Source organism: Lynx rufus, unplaced genomic scaffold (genome assembly GCF_022079265.1).
Source record: "Lynx rufus isolate CCGP_SWC_20201006 ecotype Redwood Valley unplaced genomic scaffold, mLynRuf1.p SCAF_8, whole genome shotgun sequence".
Taxonomy (NCBI): domain Eukaryota; kingdom Metazoa; phylum Chordata; class Mammalia; order Carnivora; family Felidae; genus Lynx; species Lynx rufus.
In genome coordinates this window covers 12,844,202-12,871,770 of record NW_025814896.1, presented here as the reverse complement: position 1 = coordinate 12,871,770, position 27,569 = coordinate 12,844,202, and the positions used below count along the sequence as shown (strand labels likewise).

At 53.6% G+C, this 27,569-nt stretch overlaps 1 protein-coding gene across 1 annotated transcript in view; it reads right to left on the bottom strand.

Annotated features, from left to right (window-relative positions):
• PREX1 (phosphatidylinositol-3,4,5-trisphosphate dependent Rac exchange factor 1) overlaps window positions 1-27,569 on the bottom strand; it is a 185,246-nt gene that overhangs the window by 48,837 nt on the left and 108,840 nt on the right. Inside the window, exons 7-14 of the mRNA XM_047069417.1 lie at window positions 23,828-23,961; window positions 16,955-17,073; window positions 15,768-15,917; window positions 13,561-13,708; window positions 5,236-5,336; window positions 3,868-3,971; window positions 3,622-3,671; window positions 1,973-2,048 (exon numbers count right to left, since the gene is read on the bottom strand). Of these exons, the coding sequence (XP_046925373.1) occupies window positions 1,973-2,048; window positions 3,622-3,671; window positions 3,868-3,971; window positions 5,236-5,336; window positions 13,561-13,708; window positions 15,768-15,917; window positions 16,955-17,073; window positions 23,828-23,961 (882 nt within the window). The remainder of the gene's footprint in view (window positions 1-1,972; window positions 2,049-3,621; window positions 3,672-3,867; window positions 3,972-5,235; window positions 5,337-13,560; window positions 13,709-15,767; window positions 15,918-16,954; window positions 17,074-23,827; window positions 23,962-27,569) is intronic.

Below are 27,569 nucleotides of genomic sequence, written 5' to 3'. Positions count from 1 at the left end.
GTGCTTGGAAACCAACACTCAGCCGTGGGCCCCCCGTGGAGCTCGGGAAACAGGAGGGCCCAGAAACGGCCAAGGCGGTGAGAAGCGGCTGTTTCAGAGAACCCGAACCCAGGCGGGTCTGCAAGCAAAGGGCCTAAACCACAGAAGAAACCGCCCTGGTGGGGGCCCCACGGACCTGCCCATCCCCCTCCCCTCCTCGCTGGCTGTTTCCTGATCTTATCGTTCCTGCGCCCCCAAATCCCTCCGCAATTTCCTCAGCCTTCCACACCGCATGTAATTTGGAGCCTCCTTGAATCCCCTGTGCAGGAGACGAGCAGTGATAGTAAGAGTCACATTTACTGAGCAGTTAACTCTGGGCCAGGGGCCATTCTAAGCGCTTGACATGATTAACTCACTGAATCCTCAAAATTATCTGACGCGGAAGGTACTGTTTTTTGCCTCACTTTACAGGTGTGGGGAGTGGGGCACAGAGAGGCGAAGAGCCTCGTCCAAGATCACTCGGCGAGGCAGACGCCGAGCTGGCATCTTCCCCAGGTCCGTCTGGCTCTAACCGAAGCACGTGCTGGTTTCGCGGGGTCCCGAGGGAGGGGAGTGTGACACAAGGGTGAGGTGCTCTGCCCTCTCCAGATGTGCAAAACCGAATTCAGATCCAGGGCTGTTTCACGACCTCCCGGGTCTTAGAGTCCCACAGCACGGCGAACATATTAAAACGCACCCACCTCCTACATTAAATATGCCGTTCTGGCCTGAAAACATTTTTTCAAGGATTTTTCCTAAACTCGCTTTTGAGGTTATTTGGGGCCAAGAAACATTTACTTTACAGACTGGCTACGATCTCCAGGCAATCATCAGGGATTGTGTGACATGAGAAAATCCGCCGGCACATTATTTCCAAATGCAATGAGGTTTTTCCGAATGCTAAATTTAACAATTAGGGAGGCTGACAGAGAGCTGCGCTCTGTACGCGTTTAAACATTTATCCGTTTTGATTTCACACTTGTCTCCTCGTCTTTGGAGCCAACGCGTTCTGTCTCCACAGATCCCAAGTGAACATTCCCGCGAGCTCCCTGAAAAGTTCGCAGGACCGAGGTCCGACAAGCGGGTCAGGCAGGCGCATCCCAGTCCCAGCTCTGCCGTGACCTTGAACCAAGTGCTTGGCCTCCCCGGGGCCTAGTTCCCCCGTCTGTACATGGGCTGGAAGACCCAAGGGGAAAGTGCACACAGCCCGGCCAGGGCCTGGCCCAGAGGGAGCGCCCCTGTCCTTGCAGGAGCCAGAAGGGAAAGGAGGCGTCTGTGGCGGCTCGGTGGGGCCAACACCTCTGGGAAGCTGAGTGACGCTGCTGTGTGGATTCTCCAAGCCTCTGCCCAGCCCCCGCCCCCCTGGGAACTCGTGTCAAAGGAGCAACTCGGCAGGTTCCACATGGAGGCTCCGATTTGGTGCTTCAGCAGGAGACCGGCCTGCCCCAGCTCACCCGGGACGGTCCCGGACAGCAGAACGGAATATTGTTCGGCCCTTGCGAAAGAAGGGGATGCCGAGGCGGCGAGCCCGAGGGCATTACGCACAGTGCGATACGTCAGCGGGGGGAGGTCGAAGGCTGTGTGATGCCAACCACACGGGGCACGAGGTGCCACCTCCCAGAGAAAGCAGAAGTGTGCCTGCCGGGGGCTGCGGGGAGTGGGGCGCTGCTGTTTACCGGGGGACAGAGTTTCAGTTCTGCAGGATGAAAAGAGCTCAGGAGGGGGAGGGGGTGACGGTGCAGCGAGGTCAGTGGACTTCACGTCACGCGTCGTGCACCGAAACACGGTTAAGATTGTAAGCGTTACGTGGATTTTTACCAAGAGTGAAAAATATTGGAAATTTGTTTAAAAAAAAAAAAAAAAGCCCCAAAACCTGAGAGGCCCGTATCCCAGTCAGCCCCCCAGTCCCGGGCAGAGCCAGAAGGCTGCTCGCACAGGCCGGGGGGCCTCTCACCTGAGCCAGCAGCCAGTCGACCAGCTTGCTCCCCGGCAGCACCGACTTGTACGTCTTCAGGTGGTAATCGCGGTCTCTGCGGGGGGAGGAAGGGCATGTGAGCAGATGGGGGGAGGGCGGCGGGCACAGAGGTGGGCATCAGGCTGCCCGGTTCTCTCCCAAAGCAAATGCGCTGACCTGTGTGGCATCTAAATTCCTGCCGAGTCCCGGAACCAAGGGCTGTGCTAACCTTGCAGTCAGACCGGTGATTTCTGACTTCAAAGCCGGCAGACCGGAGCTCATGGGGCCAGCCATGCTGAGGCTGGTAAGAGTCTGGCTGGGGAGTTTCTCTCGGACTTTTAGGAACTGGGGAGCCCAGCAGGCCACACGCACAGTAAGTGCTGGCCCCGCCACTTCCTCCTCTGGGGGCTGATGGACGGAGGGGGGGCTTGTGCTGGCCGAGGCTGGGCCAAGGAGGCAGGGGCAGGTCTACAGAGGCAAGCAGTTCCCAGGGCCTGACCCCCAAAGAGGCCAGCAAATGCTGGATCTTCTCTGCTCCTCTAAGAGTAGACAAGAGCCGTCAGGACAGGGGGCAGAGGAATCTGCAGCTGGGGAAGAGCTAGGTCACCCTCTCTGTCCCTTCATCCATAACCATAAGCCTCACAATAAAGAAAATAACCAATCACTGGCACTTATACGGCCCTCACTATGTGCCAGCCGCCATTCAAGTTTAATCCTTGTAGCAACTCAAGGGGTGTGAGCCGCTCTTATGCCCATTTCACAGAGGGCAAAATCAGAGGCCAAAGAGGTTAATTACCTTTCAATATTCACTTGACGCACATTTACAGAGTGTTACTTTGCCCCTGACCTGCACTCTCCAATATGCAGCCACTTGTCAACCGATGCATATTAAATCAAACTTAAAATTATATTCCTCCACCTAAAGGGTTTGAAAGCCACATGGGACTCACGGCCACAGTATTGGACAGCGCAGACCTAGAGCACGGCTATCTTTGTGGAAAGGGCTACAGGACAGCACCGCTCTAGGCGCTGGTCAAGGGTCTGGGGACACAGCGGTGAGCAAACTCCCTGCCCTTGGTGAATTTACAATTCAGTGGGGAGGAAAGCACGCTGATAAAATAAATAACATAATACGTCAACTACTAACGAGTTTCAAGAAGAAAACCAACGTGAAGTCAGGAGGACAGTGCATGCCAGAGACGCTTTAGAAAGGTGGGCAGGGAAGGCCCCTCCGATTTGGACACCTTTGAAGGAAGTGAGGGAGTCAATATGCAAATAGGTAAGGGAAGAGCATTCCAGGCAGAGGGAACAGCAAGTGCAACGGCTGAGGTGAATCTGTTATCCCCATTCCACAGAGGAGAAAGTTGAGGCACCGAAAGGTTAAGGACCTCCGCCCAAAGTCACACAACTGAAAACTAGCAGCTGAGATCCAAACTCACTCCAGAACTGACACCCTTCGCCACCACCCTGCAGCGTCTCCCACAGATTGGCTCACTTAACCCTAAGGACGAATGTATAGGGTAGATGCAATGATTAGCCCCATTTGATGGAGAAGGAGACTGACGCTCAGAGAGGTTAAGTTACCAGCCCAAGGGCACGGAGCTGAGAAGAGGCAGACGTGCCACTGGGGTTTGGAGAGAGTAACTTACTTGATCACGGGGGCGTAGAGGCTGTGAAGGCGGCAGTAAAGCCTCACACCCTGAAAGAGAAAAGGGGGGGGGGGTCTGGGATCAGGCCACATCCCGCAGGGGCCTCCAAACCCAGGCTATTCGGAGAGATGGCTCCCAGGACAGAGCAGGCAGGTGGGGGAGGGGGGAAAGCACAGGCCACTGGGGCCCACGCCTGCTCGGCAGTGACCGTGGGGTCGGGGTCATGGGGTGGGGCAGAGTCCCTACCTTGGACATGATGTCCTCCAGTTCACTCCGGGCCTTGTAGGTGCCGTCATCATAGCGGAAGCGGTACATCACCTGCTCGTTCTTGAACTGGTGCTTGTCAGAGACTGGAGGGACCCAAAGGGCCAGTGAGGTCGGACCCAGGGCCCACCCTCATCACCCAACGCCACCGCCTCCCTCGCTCGGCAAGGCTCTGTGCCACGTCAATTTCACTGAGCCCCTGCCCTCACTCTTCCGTGAAAACCAGGTTCCCTTGCTCCGTTTGGGGCCCTGCTGGCCGACCCTGCCGCCCGGGGCCAGGGCAGCCGCGGGTCTCCTGAGAGGCCCCGAAATGCCCTAGATCCAGCCCGTGTTGGGACCATCTGGCCCGGCACCTCCTGGGTGTAGGTCGCCAAAGCAGGCATTGGGACAGAGGGTGCCGGGGTGCGAGACCACAGTCAGGCCTATGCAATGGCCTCAGGTCACCCTTGATGCTTCTGTCACTCCCCACTCTTGGGGGCTCTTCCTTCAAAGCATGAACAGTCTGACTCCTCACTCCACCCTGGTCCAAGCCACTGTCATCTCCCGTCTGAGCATCACGGCCCCTCGCTGGGCGCCCTGCCGCCATTCCAGGCACACAGCGGACAGGAGGGTCCTGCTCCGCTCAGAACTCGGCAGCTCCCCACCTCGCTCCGAGGAAAAGCCAAAGCCTCATGGGGTCCTGGGCCCCACCCCCTAAACACCACCCCCGGTCGTGCCGGCCAACCACATCTCCTAACGCTGTCCACGCCACTCCGTGGCAGTCCTGGCCACCTTGCAGCTCCCTGCACACACTGCTTGTTCTTCTGCCCGGGACTCAGAACCCCGGGCCTAGAACCCCGGCGCCACCCGGCCCCGCGCTCTCCCAGGGCACCTTCGCAGAGAGACCTTCCAAACCCCTATTGAGAACGGAACACCACCCCCTTACCTCTCTCTCCCGACCCGGCACTGATCGCCGTCTGTACACGCACACTTCCCCCTCTGACTAGAATGCCAGCCCATGAAGACGAGAGTTTTCATCTGTCCTGTTCGCTGCTATGTGGACAGTGCCCGGCACATGACAGGCACGAATGACTAAAGCATAAACGGCTCTTGCCTGTTTTGAAGGGACAAACAGACAATCCTCCCCCGCCCTTAATTTTTCAAAGTGTCTCTGCTTTGCTGGTGTCCTAGGTAAGTGCAAGGCTTCCTGCCCCGTGGGCAGATTTGTAAGGGCATCTATGTTCTGAGGCTACAATGCGCCCAGGAAACAGGGCGATTGCACAGAAGTGTAGCAGTAGCCACTGAGTTAGGGGAAGCGCAGCACTGACCTATGCCCACCCCTGGGCCCGCCAGGCCCCAGCCCCCACTCACCATGGTGAATTATACCATTCTCCAACAGGGCCTGGCCCAAGTTGACTCCTTCTTCCGTCTTGCTGATTTCACCAATTTCCAGAAGCCAGGCCACAAACTCACTGCCGGGAATATAAGAAGCAGTTGAGAGAACTTCCCTAGTCTTGGGAACACGGGAACCAACGCTGAACGGGCCTGGCCCCACCCACTCCCAGGAATGACAGCCAGAACGTCCCACAGGAAAGCAAAGCCCGGGAGCCTACAGCTCCGGGGGTTGTGCTGAGGCCTTGTGCTTCTCCCCAGGACCAATGGCAGAGGGGTGGGTGTGACCAGACCCCAGGCCCTGACTCGGGTGCACTGGGTGAGTGGGGGAAGGATGGATGAGTGGATGGGCAGGAGGGAGGGAGGGAAGTGGGATGGGTGGGCAGGTGGATGGATGGATGGATGGGAGGGAGGAAGGAAGATAGATGGGTGGATGGATGGGTGGGAAGGAGGCAAGGAGGGAGGGAAGGAGGAAGGGAGGGAGGAAGGGAGGATAGATGGATGGATGGGAAGGAGGGAGGGAGAATGGTGGATGGATAGATGGATGGATGGGAAGGAGGGAGGGAGAATGGTGGATGGATAGATGGATGGATGGACAGATGGATGGGAAAGAGGGAGGGAGAATGGGTGGATGGGTGGATGGATGGATGGATGGCGGATGGATGGGAAGGAGGGAGGGAGAATGGGTGGGTGGATGGATGGGTGGATGGATGGGAAAGAGGGAGAGAGAATGGGTGGGTGGATGGGAAGGAGGGAGGGAGAATGGGTAGGTGGATGCATGGATGGATGGAAAGGAGGGAGGGAGAATAGGTGGGTGGATGGATGGATGGATGGGAAGGAGGGAGGAAGAATGGGTAGGTGGGTGAGTGGATGGATGGATGGATGGATGGTTGGGAAGGAGGGAGGGAGAATGGGTAGGTGGATGGATGGATGGATAGATGGGAAGGAGGGAGGGAGAATGGGTAGGTGGGCGAGTGGATGGATGGATAGATGGACAGATGGATGGGAAGGAGGGAGAGAGAATGAATGGGTGGATGGATGGATGGATGGATGGATGGATGGATGGGAAAGAGGGAGGGAGAATGGGTGGGTGGATGGATGGATGGATGGGAAAGAGGGAGGGAGAATGGGTGGGTGGGTGGATGGATGGATGGGAAGGAGGGAGGAAGAATGGGTAGGTGGGTGAGTGGATGGATGGATGGATGGTTGGGAAGGAGGGAGGGAGAATAGGTGGGTGGATGGATGGATGGATGGATGGATGGGAAGGAGGGAGGAAGAATGGGTAGGTGGGTGAGTGGATGGATGGATGGTTGGGAAGGAGGGAGGGAGAATGGGTGGGTGGGTGGGTGGATGGATGGATGGATGGATGGGAAGGAGGGAGGAAGAATGGGTAGGTGGGTGAGTGGATGGATGGATGGATGGTTGGGAAGGAGGGAGGGAGAATGGGTGGGTGGATGGATGGATGGATGGTTGGGAAGGAGGGAGGGAGAATGGGTAGGTGGGCGAGTGGATGGATGGATGGATGGTTGGGAAGGAGGGAGGGAGGATGGGTGGGTGGGTGGATGGATGGATGGATGGATGGGAAGGAGGGAGGGAGAATGGGTGGGTGGATGGATGGATGGACACAAAAGTGGGGAGGTAAATGATGGAAAGTGAGCAGATGAATGGATGATCTGACAGACCAATCAGCAGGTAGCTGGAAAGACCAGTGGGTAGGTAGGTAGTGGGGAGCATGAGGGAATGGACAGATACTAAGTGGAGACAGAACCAGGCAGACGGGTGAGGGAATGGATGATGGATGTCAACAGGGACAGATAAGCAGAAGGAATGAAGAAACAAAGAGGAAGAAATAAGAGCCCAGAAAGACGACTGTGGAGAGCCAAGAGAGCTCATGGCAATCAGATCAGTGGGCTTCCCCATTGCTCTCAGAAAAAGATCCAAATTCTGCCTGCCAGGGCGCCACGTGAACCGCTTGTCCTCCTGGTCTCCTCTCCTATACCTTTCACTTATGTTTCAGCCACACCCACCATCTTCTGCTTCTTAGATCAGACTCCTGCCTACCTCGGGGCCTTTGCACTTACTGTTCCCTCTGCCTGGAAATGCCCTCCCCCAGCTCTTCGTGTTAAGTCCTTCCTTCTCACCACAAGCAGTTCCTCACACAATCCTCACGGCTCTCAGTTTTGCTTCGTCTTTAGCACTTATCCTTGTCTGGAGTCGTACTGTTACAGATTTACATACACGTGTTACCGGCCGTCTCCCCCACCAGAAGGTAATCCCCACATTGTCAGGGATTTTTGTCGGTCTTATTCACAGCCCTACCCCCAGACCTAGAGGAGGGTCTATAGCACAGTAGAGCCCAATAATCATTTCCTGAACAAACGAAGGAATGAACCATCAAACAAGAAGGAACGTCCTGGGATCGGCAGGAAGGTCTCGGGGAGAGAAAGTGCTCACAAGCCAGAGGAAATCAAGCAGATCCAACGTGACTGCCCGCTGGGGCAGAGGCTCAGCCGGACCCCAGGGCCTGGCTCTCGGGGGTGTGCTCAGGCTCAGTGCAGAGCTCAACCCACCAGAGTCAGCAGGAAAAGGGAGAGCCGGCCACGGGGCCGTTTCCACTGAGGCAATCTGTGTTCAATGAGAGCAGGTGGCAGCTGGCCAGAGCAGAGCGATCTCCTGCTTATCGAAACCAGCTGTCCCGCCTCCAATTACAGGGCCAGAGGGGGCAGGACTATTTTTAGCCTCCCGGTGTTTGGCTGAGCGAAGCCTGCCTGTGTGTAGGCAGTGGTGAGTGCTGAGGCATTCAGAGAGCCCCGGGTGCAGGCCAAGGTGGGGGGGCACAGAAGGAATGGACCTATTCTGTGGGGCGGGAGCCCCAGGTGGGGAAGAGACTGTTCTGGGCTCTCCACCCCCAGTTCCGCTCTCAAGGCCCCAAAAATCAGCGACAGGGAGAAAGCTGCCAGCAGCTGAGGGAGGCGAGCAGATGTTGAGTGCCCACTCTCGGAAGCTGGGGACTCGGCACCCGGCTGCCTACCAGCTGTCCCATCGGGGGCCGCCTCTGGCACCGACCGGCAGCCCTGCGGCCAGACGGGGGACAGGAAGTGGCCCAGCGTCTTCTGCTAGGGCGGAGGAAGGCGGCCCAGAGAAGAACAACCGTGACCCACGTTTCCGCCCCACACGGAGTCTTACCCCTTTTAGAGCATCAGGGAAGGTTTACAGCTTGCTGGGCCAATTTGGGTGAGCCACTGTTCCTCTGTGGGCCTCAGCAGGGTCTATCAGGGCCTCTAGGGCAAGTGGGTCACTCGGGGCCCTTCTGGATTCAACAGGTCAACTGTCACATCATATGAAACGTCAAGCTGGGACCCAGTGTGCACAACCACATAAAACTCCTCTCTAGCACAGGAACCTCAAGCTCTTGGAAATGAACAGAAGGGGCCAGGGTGCGGCAACGCTAAACGAGCCGGCACTCCTGAAGACACCAGCCGCCCCTCAGTGCAGCTGACCGTGGCCACATGGGAAGACTAGAGTATCTTACTTTTCCAAAAGAAGCCGGAAATGCGGCATTTCCTGTGAAATCTCCCAACTGTTAAATGTTGATTTATAATCCAAAATTTCCTGAAAGCACCATGCGGCCCACGTAAAACACACGCACGGGCTGCGCTGGGTCAGTGGGGAGCCACCTGCCTCCAGTGAGGTGCGAGGAAAGGTGTTCTAGGCAGGGAGGGGATCAGCATAGAGAAAAGCCCCGAGTGAGAAGGTCAGGAAACCAGCGATCTCCCAGTTGCTGGAAGTTGGGTACAAAGAGCGGCAAGTTCCAGCCTTTCAGGAAGATGTTACTCGGGGCACTGAGTTGGGGACACAGAAAGCAGGTCAGCCCAGGCTGGCGGGGAGTCCGGGATCCAGGCAATGGGCGCTAGCTGCGTTAGCGTGTCCTTCCTGGCCCCCAGAATCACCACCACGCGTCAAGCCCGATGCGAGGCGCAGGGATCCACAGTTGTGTCTCTGCCGTCTCCCTGGGACAGTCCCCAAGCACCACTCACCGCCCAGTACAGCAATCCCCTTGTTCTCTCCGGTCTCCTCCATGAGGGCAGGGACTGGCGGGGTGGGGGAGGGGGTTATATTCAGCCCTGTGACTCCACTGCCTGAAGGAGCTTCCTACAGCCATGTCTGTTACCATCCAGGTTAGGCGAGACAATGAGGCCTCTTCCACCTCAGAGCTTCTAATCCAGCAGACATCAATGAATGAATGATACCTAACCTCTGACAAGAGGGAAACCAAAGGCATTCTTCTTCTTGCAGGAAGCCTTCCCTGACTGCCTCTACCAAACACACCATTATTCTTGTCCCCGCAGCTCTTAGAGCTCTGACAGTGCCCTCATCCAGAGCCTGTGTGATGAGCTCATTCTTCATCCCACTCTTCTGCTTAGGCCCTTTGAAAATGGCTTCCCAGAGCACCTAGAACAAACCCTGAGCCCCCATCCCCCCTTACCTGCCTAATACGGCCCCTGCCAACCCCTGCGGCCTCATCTCCCGCTCCTCGGCCACCCACTGCCTCTAGCCACACTGGCCTGGCGGATCCTCAACTACCCAAGGCTCACTCCAGCCTTGGGGCTTCTGCACCTGCTGTTCCCTCTGCCAAGAATGCTGTTCCCCGAGATCGCCTCATGACTGGCTCTTGCTTGACATCTAGAGCTTGGTTAAAATGTCTACTCCCCTGAGAGGCTTTTCCTGACCACCCTGGCTGAAACAGTACCCCATTTCCTCACCTCCTTACATCAGCCTACTCATTTCTTACAGTACCCATCAACTAGGGGCACCTGTGTGCCTCAGTCGGTTGAGCGTCCAACTCTTGATTTCAGCTCAGGTCATGATCTCAGGGTTTGTGGGATCGAGCCCCGAGCTGGGCTCTGCACTGACAGCGTGCAGCCTGCTTGGGATTCTCTCTTTCTACCCCTCCCCGATTTACACATGTGCTCGCTCTCAATCACTCTCTCCAAATAAACTTTTAAATTAAAAAAATCCATCAACTCGCTGAGATCCCTTCTTTACTGGCCTACTTGTCTATTTTCTGATCTCCCCACTGGACAGTCATTTCCATGAAGGCAGGGGTCTGTCTGTCCTGTTCACTGTTGGCACATAGTAAGGGCTCAGTAAACACTGAACGAATGGCAGGAATGAATGAATGAACTGATTCAGTCGGCCCAACTGACCTGAGGCTCCTAGAGGGCAAATCATGTTCCTCCCATGATGCCTCCACACAAATATACAGAGTTTCTTCCTTGATTTTCATCATGAGTTTTGTCTCTTCCAGGGCAGAAACAGGCCACTCCAATACCCTTAGCAGCACAATTATGAGACGCCACATTGCATTTTCTCACTGCAGCCTCTGACGATGCTATGAGGCATATTTTATTATTTCTCATCAACGAATCATCGACTGAAGCTCAGAAAGGTTAAGAGACTTGCCCAAAGTCACAAAGCTAGAAGGTGGGGGAACCAGAGCTTAAGTCCAAGTCTGACTCAAAGCCCAACCCTCAGAGGTTATAAAGATAAATCGGACCCTTTTTGTATTCATGGATTCCCCATCTAAGTAGTACAGGTGGATATGGAGAAAGTAGCTACAAGGAAAAATGAAATGTGCTGACCAGAGGTAAAAATGGATACGTGCAGCAGAACGTGGTGGGAGAGAGTCCTGGGTTCAAATCCCAGCCCCCAACTTGTGCAGGACCTCTTCCCTCTCTGTGCCTCAATTCTCTTACCCTTAAAATGGGGATAATGGTAGTGTCCTGCCTCATAGTGTTGTATGAGGGTTAAAAGGCACGGCCACGGGCCAGTGCCTGGAGCAGAGAAACGTTTGATAATTATGTCTCTGTGGCTATAGGTTCCTTCCACCCGAGGGGACCCAGGACACTCCTGCAGGAGAAGACTTGGGAGCTGAGCCCTGGTGGGAAAGGGGGAAGGTCCCGAGCCCTGGCGCTGGGCACAGAGCAAAGCTCTGCAGGGAGAAGAGTTTCATTAGAAAAGTCTTCTGCAGGAAGTCTGGTCCTTAAGGCCCCGGTGATTATAGAACAAGCCTCAATCCTGGCCCTGTTTCAAATGGGCGGTAAAAGAAATCTCCCCTAATCCTTCCTGAGGAGACAGAACAGTCCGCTGAAGCTATAATCACAGGCAGGTTATCCCATCCGGCTGGACTAAGCTCCCCAAGGGGTTTGGCAGGAGGCGGAGAGGTCCTCTGACCCAGGGGGGGCCAGAAGCAGGCCCCCCCCACCAGAGAGAAAAACCTCCTTTCTGCCCAGGGATTAAACACTAGCTGACAAAAGGGCGCCGGGACGTGCTTCTCGCATGGCTGGGGCCCACACGCTCCTCTCCACACACCCTCCCAACCCTGGGGTTGCTGCAACAGGGCAGCTCCAGTCCAGGACATCCCCCAGCTACCCCTCCGGAGCCCAACCACCCCCCCCCAAATCTCCTGCCTGCCACCCCTTCAAACACAAGCCTCAGGCCATGACAGATGTGCTCCGCCCCAGCTCCACATTGGTCTCCAAAGGCCTGACCAGCATCGGTACTTGAACGTCTACTGGGCCTTTCAACCTTAACCCGTCCAAACCTGGCTGCCACTGCGCCCTGTCTCTGCATCTTTTCCACCGGCTTCTAGGGCGGCACCCTTGCCCCGAGGGCCTCCCACCTCTCTGCCCACTCCCTCTTCCGGTCCCCTGCCAGCTGGCGGCCCCACGGCCCCAGCCGTCTCTCCCTGCAGGACCCCTCGCAGATTTCAGTCCCACGGCTTGAAAAACCATCGAAACGCCCACACCCGCTGCATTTTCTTCTCCAACCCAGTCTTCTCTCCCCAAGTCAAGATCTATATCCGACTAACAAGTCAACATCTCCACCGGGGTGTCTAGGAATCTCAAGGTAACCTGTCCAAAAGGACCCTCTGAGCTCCACTCCCATCCACCCCCCCCAAAAAACCTGCTCCTCTGTCCACCTCCTTCCTCTTTTCAGCAAGCGGCAACTCCAGCCTTCCAAGGCCTCACAATCCTCAACTCTCTTCTTTCTCATCCGACCAGCAAACGCTGTCACCCTCAAAGTGACCCAGAATGCAACCACTTCCCCCGTCTTTACTGTGTGACTCCCTTAGTCCAAATCACCTTTCCCCTGGTCCACGGCAATATAATAATACAGTCGCTTTTATCCAAGGCCTCCTCAAAAGCCTTTGGGTGAGCTGTAAGTCAATAAATTCTAAATAAAGTCCCTGCCTCAAAGGCTAACTTCCCTCTGCTGCTGGACCACAAGCTTTGTGAGTTCGGCACCCTCGGTGTTCTGTACCCTCTCCGGTGTCCCACGTGGAGGGCACAGCAGGGCCGGCACACGGCAGTTTTACAGGGACTGTGTATTTCTACTGCCCCTCTCCATCCCCAGCCGCCCCCACCAGGTGAATGAGATGTAACTCTGGGTTTAAGATACACCTGTGCCCTGACCCCTTTGATCCTGGGGTATAAATTGGGGGCAGGCGTTGTAAAACGTTTCATTACTGGGAAAGAATGGAGGAAGAGACTGGAGGCTCTCAAATACTGGAAGCTTCCAGGAGCCTCCCCTTCCCCCTCATGTGTAACTCAGGAAGGGAGTCCTCATGAGACACAGGCCCTGCCCACACCCTGATCTCAGACTGCCAGCCCCCAGGACTGTGACAAGTAAGCTTCTGTTTCAGTCTGTTGGTCTGCGGTCCACGGAGACGCCAGCCTGTGCAGACTGATGCAAGGGCCCACGTGCGCTCCTCCAGCAACTCTGAAATCAACTCCTGGTGTTAAATGCCTCTTCCCTTGAAAGATCTATGGTAGATTCTCCTCCCGAGTGTGAGGGCAGTGTTTTTCAATCCATGGCGGGCAAACCATTGGTAGCTTGTGAAATCAATTGCAGGGGTCTTCCTTAGCATGAGAACAAATGAAAAAATGAACAGCATACAAAGGACAGGACAGAATGGAATAGAAAAGAAACAGAACAGAAAAGGAAACAGAACCGGTATTTCAGAGTGCATCGGGCGCGGTAAGTTTTGTGAAACAGGCTTCAGTCATATATCACATGGATGTATGCTCCAGGTCACGACATAAAATTCATGTTTTGCAGTGAGTTGTGGTAGGAATCATTCGAAAGACCTGATATGGGTACTCCACTATCCTCCTGGACCTCCGAGGTCTGTTACTCAAGGATTCGGGGGGGCTTTAGTGGCTCTGCCCAGCAGGGCTTCTGGGGAAGGGCTGCCTGGAATCAGCCCAGGGACCCCACGGAGGCCTGGGTGGGGCCACTCACTTGCCGAGGAAGCACTTGGGGACGGTGCTCAGCTTTCTCCGGCGGTCCTTGATCAGGTTCACCTTCTTGTTCATCATCATGTGGTAAAGCTTCTCCCCCTTCTCCGCAATCATGACGTAGGCGTCCCGCTCCATGCCCAGCTTCAGGCCTACAGAGGGGGCATGGTCAGCACTCAGGGGAGCACCAGCACTGGGGAGCAGAGGGGGCAGGCCTGTGGCTCCTGGAAGCCTGCCTCCCCCAGCTGTCCCCACTACTGCCCCTGCCCAGGACGTCTATAGAGCACTCACTGCATGTCAGTCCCTGTTCTAGGCATCTGCCACTGGCTCCCCGCACAACCTTGTAGGGGAGGGTGGTGAATCTCCCCCATTTTACAGATAGCAAAGCTGAGGCTCAGAGAGGTTAAGTCCCAGGGTAATAAGCAGTCAGGCTGATTCAACCCTTCAACCTGAGCATGCGTTTCCAAATTCAGAGGTTATCAGAAAGTTTACTGAGATCTTCCTTCCAGCCAGGAATAAAAATTTGCCCGTTTCTCTAGACAATACATACAGAACCCTGACCAGATCCCTGCCCCACATTTTCTACTTGGACCCTGTCCACTCCTGACAAATATTAAGAGAAAATGCTATAAGCACCTACTCCTCAAGAAACCTAGAGGGCAAAATTATCCTCATTTTACAAATGAAGAAACTGAGGCCCAGAGAAATTACCCTGTCTGTCCCAGGTTACCCAACTAGATAGTGGTGCAACCAGGATTTAGACCCAGGAAGTTCGTCTCCAGATCTGTGCTCAGGATCACAGAATACCCCACCCCTGAGGTCAAGGTTGGGACAACGCCCTGATTCTAATGACTGAGGCCCACCGAGGCCACACCCTACACATAATCGCAAATACCCAGCACTGACCACAGCTCTCCATTCTAACCACAGACACTGATGGGCCACACAGGCCAGGCCACACCCCTCAACCCCACCCCCAGTCCTGAGCACACACCCATCTCTGATCAGTTTCGGAACTCACAAGCTTTCTCAACCAGAAGCCAGGTTCAACAGTTTATCTGGCTTAATGCTGTTTGAATAAATTTTGACGCAATATTTAAAATCAAGAAATGTCACCTGAAAACTTAAAATCTAGCTTCTCTAGTAAAAAACAAAACAAAACAACAGATCTAGCCATGCTGGGCCTAATTCCTGAGAGAGGATGGTGACTTATAAGAGGGTGGAAGCGCAGAACAGAGAGACCCAGGCGGATTTGGCAAATCTGAGGCGACGTGGGAAAGAAACTTCATCTATTGAATTTGGGGAGTGGGCGGAAATCAGGGATGGCACCAAGAGTTTGAATCTGAGCCCCCAGGCGAATGGAGGAACCATGTACTGAGATGGGGAACCTACAGGTTTGGGGCAGAAGGCGGGGTGGAAATTAGGACTTGGCAAGTGTGAGATGTCTATGACACATCCAAGTGGAAGGTGACAGATATGGAGAAAACTATGCCTCAGTTTCCTCCTTTGCAAAGGTGGGAGGGGGATAGGAAGTATGGTCAAATCCAAACCTCATTTAGTGGCATTACAACCCGCTTTTATCCCCTCTTATCAGAAGAGATCACTGAGTAACACAGCACAGCTCCCCTTTCCCAGCCCGGTGACCTCTGCACAACCATCCAGTGCCTGGTCCCAACCCCACCCAATTACCACACCCAGCCCTGTATTAAGTTTATGCAAGCTTCCTCCAGGGAGCCTGGGCCCAGAGAAATCTGTGACCACAATTAATGAGCAGCCCCCAAGGACCCCCATCCCAGATGTGGACTCTGAGTCTCCAGCACAAAGAACCCCAGTTGAAGATAACAGAACCATGGGGCAGGCCAGGGACAGAGGCACGTAGGGAGCATCTTGGGGCTACCAGCCCTCAAGGGTGAAGGGTGCCAACAATCCCAGAACAACCAACCGTATCGACAAGATGTTGGTCCCTTCCACTGGGCCTCAGTTTCACCATCTGTTGAATGGGCTCTAACAAATGACCTCAGGTGATCCAAGATACCACTGAGTTATAACACAGTCCTAGAGCTCCCTGGCCCCTCAGTGACCTGCTTCCAGAACACAGTCCTCACCCCACAGAAGTGACCAGCCTAGGGGAAGCCATACGCACACCCCAGGATCCCAGGAAAGTCCCCCGAAACTACCACTCTTCGGGGGGACACGAGAGGGCCCACTCACTCTCACGCTGCTCCCTCTCGCGGATAATGGCATCCAGCCACTTCTGCTTCTCCTCCGCCGTCTTGGCCATGCAGACAAACCACTTGTTCTTGGCCGTGTTGTGGATCTTCCAGCCGTTGGTGACAGTGTAGCCATTGCTGTGGTAATCCGCTGGCAGGGGCAGAAGGCAAAGGTGGGTCAGCGCACACTCAGTCATACAACTCGGAACACTCCCCACCACACGCTTGCAAGTAAGGTCACGGGACCAGCGCATCTCGGCTCCGGAAAGACTGGGTGGCAGGGGCATCGACAGGATCAGGACCTAAGAGGTGAACTCACAACGCTTCAAATGCTCACTGCCTCTCGTCTGCCAACAACGACTCCTCCCGCCCCTCAATTACAGTCTGTGTGCAAATGCGAGAGCCCCAAAGCCTGGCAATGTGTCCCAGCCTCCCTGCCCATCTCACTGGGGCACTTGGGCTGCTTAAAACCTAGTGCAAGCCCGACGGTGCCCTTGACTGGCTGGGATGGGAAGTGGCCAACCTCTTTGAAAACAGGCAGGTCCCCGTTTTCCGGGGGAGTTGAAGCCGGCCACGCCCTAAATCTGAGGAGGGGTCCACAGGTTTTGTGACACCACAAAGGAGTCAGTGTCTCAAAACCAATTAAGAACTCCTGCCCTAGCCAAGTTCAAAGACACACACACAAAAAGAGGTTTACACAAGACTGCTCACAGCATCAATGTTCGTAATAGCAAACAGCAGAAATGGCCCAAATAGCTATCACCAAAGGAATGAATGAGCTACGGACTATCCATGCAAGAGAATGTTACACAGCAGTGGAAACCAACAACGTACAGACACAGCTACATGCAGAAACACAAAGCAAGAGCAAAAGAATATATAATTTTACGACGCTTTAAACAGATATATAAAACTGTATATAACTACATGTATATCTTTGAAGCCATTCAATGTGCATATAATGACATAACCATTCAAGTCAAGTTTTGAAACAAATTTTCATTAGGCAGTGTTTTACTTTTTAGCTTGAACAGTGACTACCCAAGTGTTCACTTGATGTGCTTGTGTTTTAGGCACTGTTCTTAGGTAGGTTACCTTTCAAATAAAAGGAAAAAAACTGAAACAGAGATTGTGCCACAGAGCAGGTGGGGCTGGGGCTCAGGCGGGCCTTGGGGTTGGGGTCTCTACCTGTCCCGTCTTCCACATTCTCCACCTCCATGACTTCAGTGTTGATTCGACCCCGGAAGATGTAGAGGGAGCCATTGATGGACTTGGTCCTCTTGGTGGATTTCTTGCCCCCGGTGACCCTGAAAGACAACAGGAAGTCAATAACGCCCATGTCTCAGAGCAGAGATACAGAAGGGCGTCCAGAGATGGGAGGCACTGCACTGAGCCCAGGAGCATGGGTTTTCAGCTGGTGGCTGGGTGACTTGAACAAGTCACTTACTTCTCCACCCCCAGCCACAGTTTCCCCAGCTAGAAAACAGGCTAGCCCTGTCAGCCTCACAGAGGTGGCTGCTTTTCCGCTAATAGGAGACATTGATGAGAAACTAACCAGAAGCGGCAGAAACCCATTCCTCTTGGCCAGAAAGTGGGCAGGGGCTCTCAGAGAGTCTAGCAAAGGGAAACTTCCTGAAATCAGACGAGAGAGGAAGGGTGCCTAGAGTAGGCAGTCAACCCAATCACCCACATCCACCTACCCACCATTCATTCCCTCACTCAGCAAAATGTGCCACTCACTCAGTCAGTCAACAAACATCTGAGTAGTGCTTCCTATGGAGACAATGCCAAGTTGGGGCCAAGGGGAGACACTCACCCATGCATTCAACAAGCACTCAGAGAACACCTGCTGGGTGCCAGGCACTCCTCCAGGTGCTGGGGCTGCAGGAGTGGATAAAACAAAGTCTCATCCTCCCATACAAGGAGGCCGGGGGCACAGAGACAGATGCCAAGCAGAGAAGTCGAACATGTGTTATGTCAGGAGTGCCAAACGTTTATTTTAACCAATAAAGTGGAGAATGAACTCTCAGGGCTGGAGGGCCAGTCTGTGGTACACACAGGCCCCTCTGCTCCACCAGGTGAGTGATGCTCCCAAATCTATTTGCCCAACGTGCACCTGTTACTCTATGGATTGCGTTAAGTGAGGACATATGCATGTGGAAAGAGACTTGTCTCTCCGAAAATCACGTTGACTGCTTTGGAAAGATCTGATAAAGGTAAGTTGTTTTTATGTTCAGAGTGAACTTCTGCTCAGAGAAGAGACCTTGGCTCTATATGAAAAGAATGTTTAATGAATGCAATGTGTATGTTTTTAATTCAAATAAAACACTTGAGGTTTGTAAAAAGAAGCAGGAGGAGGAGGAGAGAGCAAGAAGATGGTTAGGGAGGGTGGGGGGGCAGGATTTCAGCTGGGACAGAGGAGGGAGAGGTGGTCAGGGGAGGCCTCACTGAAGAGGCTTTGCTGGAGAAGAGATTCCAGATGTGGGGAAAGGGGTCTGAGCGGCCACATGGGCCAGGTCCTGCGGGGTCCTGTGGGCAGGCATGAAGATCGGCTCCTCCTGTCAGTGTGAGAGGGGGGCCGGCCGTGGAGAGCCTGAGCAGAGGAATAACATGATCTAAGTTATAAAGGACACTCCCGCCTGCAGAGAAGGGACTGCAGGTGGGGTCAGGAGGGCACGGAGAGCACATTGCTTTGTGGGCGTCCTCTCTGTATCTATACATACCTATACGTGCGTGCATACATACGTGTCTCTATAAACTTTTTATTAAATTATAAAGTCCAGGGGCGCCTGGGCAACTCAGTTGGTTAAGCGTCTGACTTCGGCTCAGGTCATGATCTCGTGGTTCATGAGTTTGAGCCCTGTGTCGGGCTCTGTGCTGACAGCTCGGAGCCTGGAGCCTGCTTCCGATTCTGTGTCTCCCTTGCTCTCTGCCCCTCCCCCGCGTGTGCTCTGTCTCTCTCTTAAAAATAAATAAATGTTGAAAAAAATTTAATTATAAAATCCATACAGGAAAAAATGCCCAAAGAACTATGTGGCTCCTTTCACTTTCACAGAGTGAGCACACGTCTATTATCATTTTAAACGACCCCAGAGCCCTCCGAGGCGCCCTCTCCCGGACACTTCCCCTGCAAGGGTAACCAGCATTCTGACCTATGACCCTGTGGTTTCGCTTGGCCTGTTTAGAAGTTGCCATACATGGAATCACAAAGGGTGATGGTGACAGGTATCTGGGTTGCTTCCAGGTTGGTGCTGCTGTGACTGTTGGTGCACGTGTCTTATGAAGAATGCGTGTGCACATCCCTGTGGGTTATCTACATAGGGATCGAACTGCTGAGCCACAAGGAGGGCACACGAGCAGCTTCACGAGAGGATGCCAGGCTGTTTTCCAAAACAGCTGTACCAATTCTCCCCGCCTCAGTAGAGTGGGAACATTCCAGTGACTCCACATCCTCTGTATTTAACTTCCATTATGGCCGTCCTGGTGGGCATGTAGTAGTGGCTCATTAAACCATTTCACTTGTACTTGCCCAATGAGTAATGAGGCTGAGCAAATTCAAGTTTATTGACCATGCGGTCCTGTGGGCCAGGGGCTTTTGTGACACAACTATCCCCTGAGTATTTTTCTATTGGGTTCTCTTCTTCTTAATGATTTAGAGAAGGACTTGGCAAACTTTTTCTGAAAAGGGGCAGGTAGACAGTAAACATTTTCAGTTTTGTGAGCCACAAGGTCTATGTCAACTATTCGACTCTGCCCTTGCAGCATGAAAGCATCCACAGAGAATACCAAAACAAATGGGCACGGCCGTGTGCCAATAAAACTTTATTTGTAAAAATAGGCAGAGAGTCGAATTTGCTTTACAGGACTTCTCACTATATTTGGGGTGTGAGTCCCTTGTCGGTTTATATGGCAAAGATCCCTAGTCTATAGCTTATCTTTTTACTCTCCTCATGGTGTTTTTTGATGAGCAATTCTTAATTTTAACATAATCCGTTGAACCTACTTTTCCTGTAGAATTACACTTTTTGTCCTATTTAAGAAATCTTTGCTTACTGTCATATCACAAAGATAGTGTCTATTCCTTCTTCTGGAAACCTCATGGTTTTACCCTGCACATCTGAATCTGTGATCCATATGAAGTTGATTTTTTGTATATTGTGTGAGCTAAGAGTCAAGACCCAACCCTCCCCACCCCCCAACGTTGGATATCAAACTGACCAAGCATCACTTATTGAACTGCACTGGCTTTTTCTGTTGACATTCAAATGAGCACGTCCACGGGGTTTTTGCTCCTGGACTCACCATTCCGTTCCACCAAACTATTTACTTTTACACAATCCTACACTGTCTTTTTTTATTATTATTTTTTTATTTTTGAGAGACAAAGAGAGAGACAGAGCATGAGCGGGGGAGGGGCAGAGAGAGAGGGAGACACAGAATCCAAAGCAGGCTCCAGGCTCTGAGCTGTCAGCACAGAGCCCGACGCGGGGCTCAAACTCATGAACCGTGAGATCATGACCTGAGCCGAAGTCAACACTTAACCGATCGAGCCACCCAGGCGCCCACAATACTTACTACACTGTCTTAATTACTGCGGCTATAGAGTAAGCCTGGCTATCAGTAGTACAAGTCCCCTGGCTCTGTCCATTCTCAAAGTTGTCATAGTTATTTTTGTGTTTCCATGTAAATTTTCAGTCATTTAGGGGCACCCAGGTGACTCAGTAGGTTAAGCGTCTGACTCTTGCTGATGATGTGGGTGTGGGGTGAGGCAGGCCAGCACCAAGATCAACTAAGATCCTGGCCTGGGCTCCTGGGCAACTGGTAGTGCCATTTACTCAGAATGAGGAAGACGCCAGGAGCAAAGGGTCTGGGGCAGGAGTTGTGATGAAAATGAACAGCCTGCTTTAGACACAGTTTAAACGTGAGCCGTGTCCCGGAGGGACACCTGGATGAAGACAGACTGGGACCTCTTCTCCTTTACATACATAAGCCAGCCATTACATGTTTTCTCTCACTTCATCTACAAAAACAGTCCCATCAGATGGGGACTACTTTTGGCCTCATTTCACAGATGGGAAAACAGAGGCACAAAGAGCTGACAAAACTTGCCCGAGGCCACGCGATTACTAAGTGGCAGGGCCTCTGTGTCCTTAAGCACTACATGCTGCTGCCATCTCTGAGACACTAGATAAGCTTTTGAGATGTTAGAGATTTAGCTCTCCTCCTCCCGGGGTCTCGGTTTCCCCGTGCTGAAGAATGGGGAAGTGGGCTCTTTGAACACTCCTGCCGCTTCTGACACACCCAGGGAGCCTCTACTTTTGAATTAGGCCAGAAGCACTCTGAGTCGGAGACCTTCCCTGACCGAGTCCCGGACGGGCGGTGCCCCGCGTGACCCAGGCGGAGAAAACACAGTCGGCAGACACCTGGCAGCAGGAGGCGCTTCCTGTGACCACGTCAGTGGGGCCGAGGGTTCCATCCACCCCTGCCCGATCCCTCGGGGACGACTTGGAGCCCGGCCCTCTGGCTCCCCATCCAGAGGCAGGAATGCTGGCCGCTTGCCACCTTCCCCCAGGAGACAGATGTGCCCTTTCCCCCCCAGCCAGCCTGGCTCGCTCCAGAACTGAGGCAGGGAACGGCCCTAAAAGAGCTCATCTCACACCCGCCACAGGGCTGGCCCTAGAAGGCCCACTGGGGATCCAGCACCAGCAGGATCGGCCGCTATTGCTCTGACAGGTGTGGCCCTGCCCACGGGGGAAGGGCCTCACTCGGGCAGCCGAAGGCCGAGCAAACTCAGCCAAAGCCGGAGCGGGTCACACGGGCCTGAAGGGACACTGTGTTTTCTAAACCCCAGCGTTCTGGGAAAAGTGCCTGTTTCGGACAGCCTGGGGCAGCTGGCAGGGAGGGCGGAGGACTCTCGGGATGGCCCCGGTGAGAACAGGAGGGAAGCAAAGAGGAAGGAAATGGGGGCGTTAGTGGGGGGCGGGGGGCAGACACAGACAGACCTGACAGAGCAGGCAGAATAAAAGATCAAATAAGAAAGACACGGGAGAGGGTGAAAGAGGGAGACCAAGGCCTTTAACCAGAAGGACCAAACCCAGCACGGGGAGGAAGGGTGGGAGGGGAAGGGGCCTGTGGCGAAGAACCTTCACTGCCTGGTGCTGCACCTGTGAGTGGACAGGAACCCAACACACAAGGAGGTAAGTGAACAGTAACCCCCATTTTGCGCGCTTACTAAGCACACCTGCTCTTCACAGTGGCTCTTGGAGATACATACAATAGGTCACCCTATTTTACACAGGAGGGAACTGAGGCAGACAGAGGCAGAGTCACAGAGCTACAGAAATGTGAACAGGAATTCAAATGTAAGGAACGTGGCTCTAAACCAAACACTACTGTAAGAAGGGGGTTTATCATCCCCATTGTACAGAAGAGAAAACTGAGGCTCAGAGAGGTCAGGCTGGAGGAGAAAGAGAAGCCCACATACATGCATGGAACGCCATCATTCATCCTATGGAAAGGTTCCTCACCACAATCTTAGGAGGCCAGCAGAAACAGACAAGGAAAATGAGGCTCAGGGACAGTAAGTGACATGCCTAGAACCACAAAGAAAGGGAGAGGCAAGGCTGACAGTAGGGCCCAGGGTCTGGACCTCCCCTCAGCCTGAGCTTCTACTAAAGGAGAAAGAAGCCTCTGGAAAGTCACTGTTTCATCCCTAAAACAAAGTAACAGGTAGGAGGATTCAAAAGGGCTGGGTTGAGACAGTCTTCAAAAAACCTGAAAGACAGCCTCTCAGTCCACCAATCTACCCAGCCAGCCAGCCAGCCAGCCACTCGTGACCCACACCCCTCTATCTCCCAACTCTTCCTCTCTCCAACCATCCACCCACCCATCCACCCACTCGGTCATCCAATTACCCAACCCTCCATCTCAAAATGCAACCACCCCAGCAACTCAACCAACCATCCAACCAACCATCCATCCATCCACCTACCTGACCATCTCCCATTTGATGACCATCCCTCCATCTACCCACCCGCTTAACTCATACACGAAGGCCCCAACTCACCATTCATCTGAACACACCTCTGTCAGCTCATCATGTCTTCATATCCACGTCTCCAACTACCCAGCTTTCTGTCCATCTCTCTCCATCCAGCCTTCCCCTTACACCTCCAACCACTCACCTCCTTCATTGCTTCTTCATCTACTCACATACCCATTCACACGTCCATCCACAATCCTTCCCACCTTCCTTCAACCACCATCCACTCATCCTCCAAACCCCCCACCTGTGCACCTATCCCTCCTCCCATCGGCTCACACATGCCATCATTCACATTTGCGATCATACATTCATCTGTATGTGTCTATACCACTCACCCACCCATCCATTCACTCCAGTGAAAGATACAAGGATGGCAAAGGTACTATCCTTTCCCTCAAAAAGCTTGACAGTGCAAGAGCCTTCTGCCCTTGAATCTCCCACCTCTGGGTCTCAGCATCACAGGGTGTTAGCGTCACAAAGAATCTCCAAATTTCTACCACCATCTAGACCAGTATGGCAGCCATCTGTCCAATATGGCAGCCACAAGCCACATGGGGCAACTGAGCACTTGAAACAAGGCTAGGACAAATCGAGACATGCTGTAAGTTTAAGATATGCAATAGATTTTGAACCTTAGTGTACAAAAAAAAAAAAAAAGGATGCAAAATACCTCTATAATTTCCAAAAACTGATTACATGTTGGTTATATACATGAAAATGATAATATTTAGAGATACGTTGGGAAAAACAAAATACATTATTTAAATTCATTTTGCCCGTTCCTTTTTGCTTTTTTTAACGTGGCTACTAGAAAATTTTAATTAACACATGTGGCTCACCTTATATTTCTATTAGACAGTGCTCATCGAGAACAAGCCCCTCAGCTGAGAAAAGGGATGCCAGGAGAGGAAAGTGACAAGCCTAAGGTGTCCCTTGAGAAAGTGTCAGGGTCCCACCCAATCCCTGCCTCCAGGCCCACCTGGGCAGCCCCGTCCCCAACCTCCCCAGCAGCTCACCTGGATTTCCTCTTGCAATAGACGAGGAGGTTGTCAAAGAGGAAGAAGGCCCTCTCCTGGATGTTGCCCGCAGAGATTTTTAACAAGGTGCCTTGTAGGAGGAGCTGGGTACAGATGTCCGTGAGGTTAGAGCCCTGGGAGGGTGACAAGGGGCACAGGGAATGAGCTGGCCAATCCAGGAGAACACCCTTCCTTCCCAGGGACAGAGCCTACCACGTCCGTCACACCCCGAACTCTAAGTGCACCACTGCAGGCAAATCTGTCAGCGGACAGAAAATCTGGTCCGATCGATGGCTTCTATCTGTCGAACACGCCAGCACGATACCAGGAAGAGCATCTCAAGATGCCCATTTCACAGAAGAGAGTCCTGGGCTCAGGGAGGGGAAATGACCCATCCAGCCCCAGTTGGCATCTGGTTTTATTTCGGTTCAGTTCTTGTTTGGGGTTTGGGCGGGGGGGAGGGGGGCGGCTTGTTTGTTTGTTGTTTCATTTTTGCCTATCCCTTCCTCATTAGGTCTTGACTTGTTATTGTATCCCCCCCCCACTAGAATGCCACTTCTGTAAGGACAGAAAGCATTACCAACATTACCAAGCATTTGCCACTGGTTCCCAAGCACCCGTAACACTCTCGGGCACACGGCAGGTGCTCAAGAAATGCCTGTAGAGCAGGTGATAAACACAGCGCGAACATCAGCTGCAGACATGACGACAGATGGAGACCGTTCCCAACCTCTAGCCGGCCATCTATGCTAAGTGACGGGGAGGCTAAGACACTAAGTGTGCGTGAAGTTCACTGAACCTCTGTGAGGTTCCAGGCAGTGGCGTCAGGAAAGGAACTGGGGGGACGACACAGGTTTGTCGGGAGCTCGGGGAGGCCCAAGGACCGTGGCACGGAGCTCTCAAAGTGCTGAACGAGAGGAAGCTGGAAACACACCTGGGAGGGCACAGGACGCCAGCTGTCCATGCTCCTCGTCAAGCAAGCACAGGAATGGAGTTTAGCCGACACTGACTAACAGATTCCATTTCGACCGCAGACTCCATTTCCCAGCATCCCTTGTTCCAGCTGCGGTCATGTGACTAAATCATGGCCGGTGTGCCCCACTTTTACACTATTCCCTTGAAAGGAGAGGGCTTCCTCTCCTCTTCTTCCCTTCGCTCTTGCCACGGCTGGCAGACAGCCATGGTGGTGGGAGTATGCTGTAGCAGATGGAAGAGCAAGAAGCTGGAAGGAACCCGGGTCCACACGGAGCAGAGCCACCCGCCCCCAGCCTGCTCTGCTACAGAGGAAGAATCTTCTCCCTCACTCATGCCATCATCTCTCCTTTCAGCAGCCAGCCCTGTACTAGAACCAGTACGTTAAGGTAAGGACCAGGCCCCATTGATAGGCTGGCAACAGCAATGACACGGAGGCCTGAGGGCTACCACACAAGAGTGGGGTCCAGGGAGGTTCGTCTGACGAGACCTGCGGATTACAGTGACGGGAGACTTAGACGTGATGCCGTCTCCGCCCAGAGATGAACTGGAGAAAGAAAGGGGGAGAATGGTTCACAAAGTCGCCTTCCCCAAACACTCAACACCCAGAACCAAGGAGTTTGTACCCCGGTGAGATGCGCTTACTCAGTTATTTCCAAGACCCAGTAAGGGGAACTGGTTCTAGAAACTCAGACATCAGGCTTTCTGCTCACCGCCCGCCACAGTCTCTCCTGCTCCGTGCCCGCAGCCCAGCTGGGCACAGCAAACTCACCAGCCTGAAGTGCCAGAGACCCCTGTGGGCAGGGGTCTTTGCAGGTAGCCTCACTTTGGGGCCCCCTACTTTGCAGGTAGCCTCACTGTGGGGCCCCCTTGGGGTTCTGGAAAACCACCTTCCTGTGGTCAAGAGCTGGGCAGCCTAGGGCAGGAGCGAGAACCCATTCACAGAAGTCACAGCACAGATGCCTACACTGCAGGCAGAAATCGGACTCCACACACAGCCACCCAGCGAGGTCGTGAGCCTGCCCCACCAGGCTCAGGGCCCCCGTGACGAAGAACCTTCTGGACCCCCAGTATCCTCGCAAACAGGGTGAGTGTGACTCCGGGGTGATGAGGCTCCATCAATGGCCTGCTGGGGGCACACAGCAGTTCAGCAGTTCCCGGAGACCACACGCCTCCCCGCCTCCCCTCACCCCACTCAGGCCCACCCACCAGCCCTTCCAGACTCCACAGGGGGATTTTATCTGCTTGTGTGTGACTCTGGGAACTGGCCCGACTGCAGGGCCCAGAAGCCCGACGTCACGCAGGCCTAGACCTGACCTCTCTGTCAACATCCAGGGACCACGGGGAGTCACTGAACCCAGCCTGGGAAGCTGCCCCCCCCCAGCCTTGACCAAAGACCACCTAGCAAATACACCTGAAATGCCAGGGACACTAGAGGGGGATGCCCCCTTCCACCCTAGCTTTGCCGACAAGCCCAGCTGGCCCTCGGTCTCCCCAGGTCAGCTGGCCCTGACACTCTCCTTGAATCTGGGTCAGGGGTGGTGCTGAAAATCAGATACACAGGAAGGAGCCTACACACCAAGGTGTCCACCAGTCAGGGCTAGGGGTCTACACAGTACAGACCCCACCGACAGAAGCACTGACACGTAGAGACGGGCAAAGCTCACCACGAGCCCACGACCATTCTGAGTGTTTTATACAAACCCAGTTAATCCTCAAGAAACTCTCGCGTTACAGAGGAGGAAAGGGACACATGGCTGGTCGGCGAGCGAGCTGGGATCTGAACCAGACACACTGGCCTGACTCTCCCACCCACCAGTCTCTACTACCCAGGGCAGGTGTCTGCCTCTTAGCAGGTAACCTGATATGCAACCGTTGGTCTAGAACAGGAGTCTCCTAAGCGGAGAGACCACAGCCTCTGGAGCACAAGGCATCGCAGGAAAGGTGAGAAGAACACAAGAGAACCTCTGGTTATGGTCTTTTTCTTTTCTTTTCTTTAATAATAATTCCATGTTTCCTCACTCCTGTTTCCTTCTGTCCCCTCGTGGGTGACACGTTTCCAGAGCCAGGAAGCTGAGCGTGCCCAGTTTCTTTCTTATTAAGAACATGCATTTCTTTTTATTACCGTGAGCTTTACACAAAAGTCCGTGGGGGCGTGCATCCAGAGTGTCCCCCTGCGGAGGGTCAGCCCACACCGGGTATGAGCTGCAGCTAAAGTTGTAGGATGCTTTTTCGAAGAAGAAGAAGGAGGAGGAGGAGGAGGAGGAGGAGGAGGAGAATGAAATCCAGCTTTGCTGCCACAGCGCCTCTGGACGCTTATGGAGCATATGCTCTGAGCCAAGGAAAGAGCACTGTTCTGAGCGCCGTGCACGTATCCACTCCCAAATCCTCCACCGCTATCCAGACTCTTCAGACGAGGAAACTGAGGACAAGGAACCCCCTCCCCGCAGTGATTCACTCACTTCCGCATCACAACATACTCCCATTTCCACGTCCTTAGTAAAACGGATTTATGGATTAACTTATCTGGTTTTAAGTAAACCAGTCTTGGACTTTTGAAAAGGACAAAGGATGGGGGGGGGGGGCGGGGTGGAACCGCTTTGGGAGATCAAACTGATGATGCAAGCCCAAACACACAGCAAGAAAGTAGCCAAGGAGAGATTCTCCCTCCTCCCAAAATGAGTCCCTTGCCAGCCAAATTCCAAGAGCTAAATGGCAGCCGTCTAACCAGATTGGCAAGAGGTCAGACAGAAAGATCAGTAATAATCAG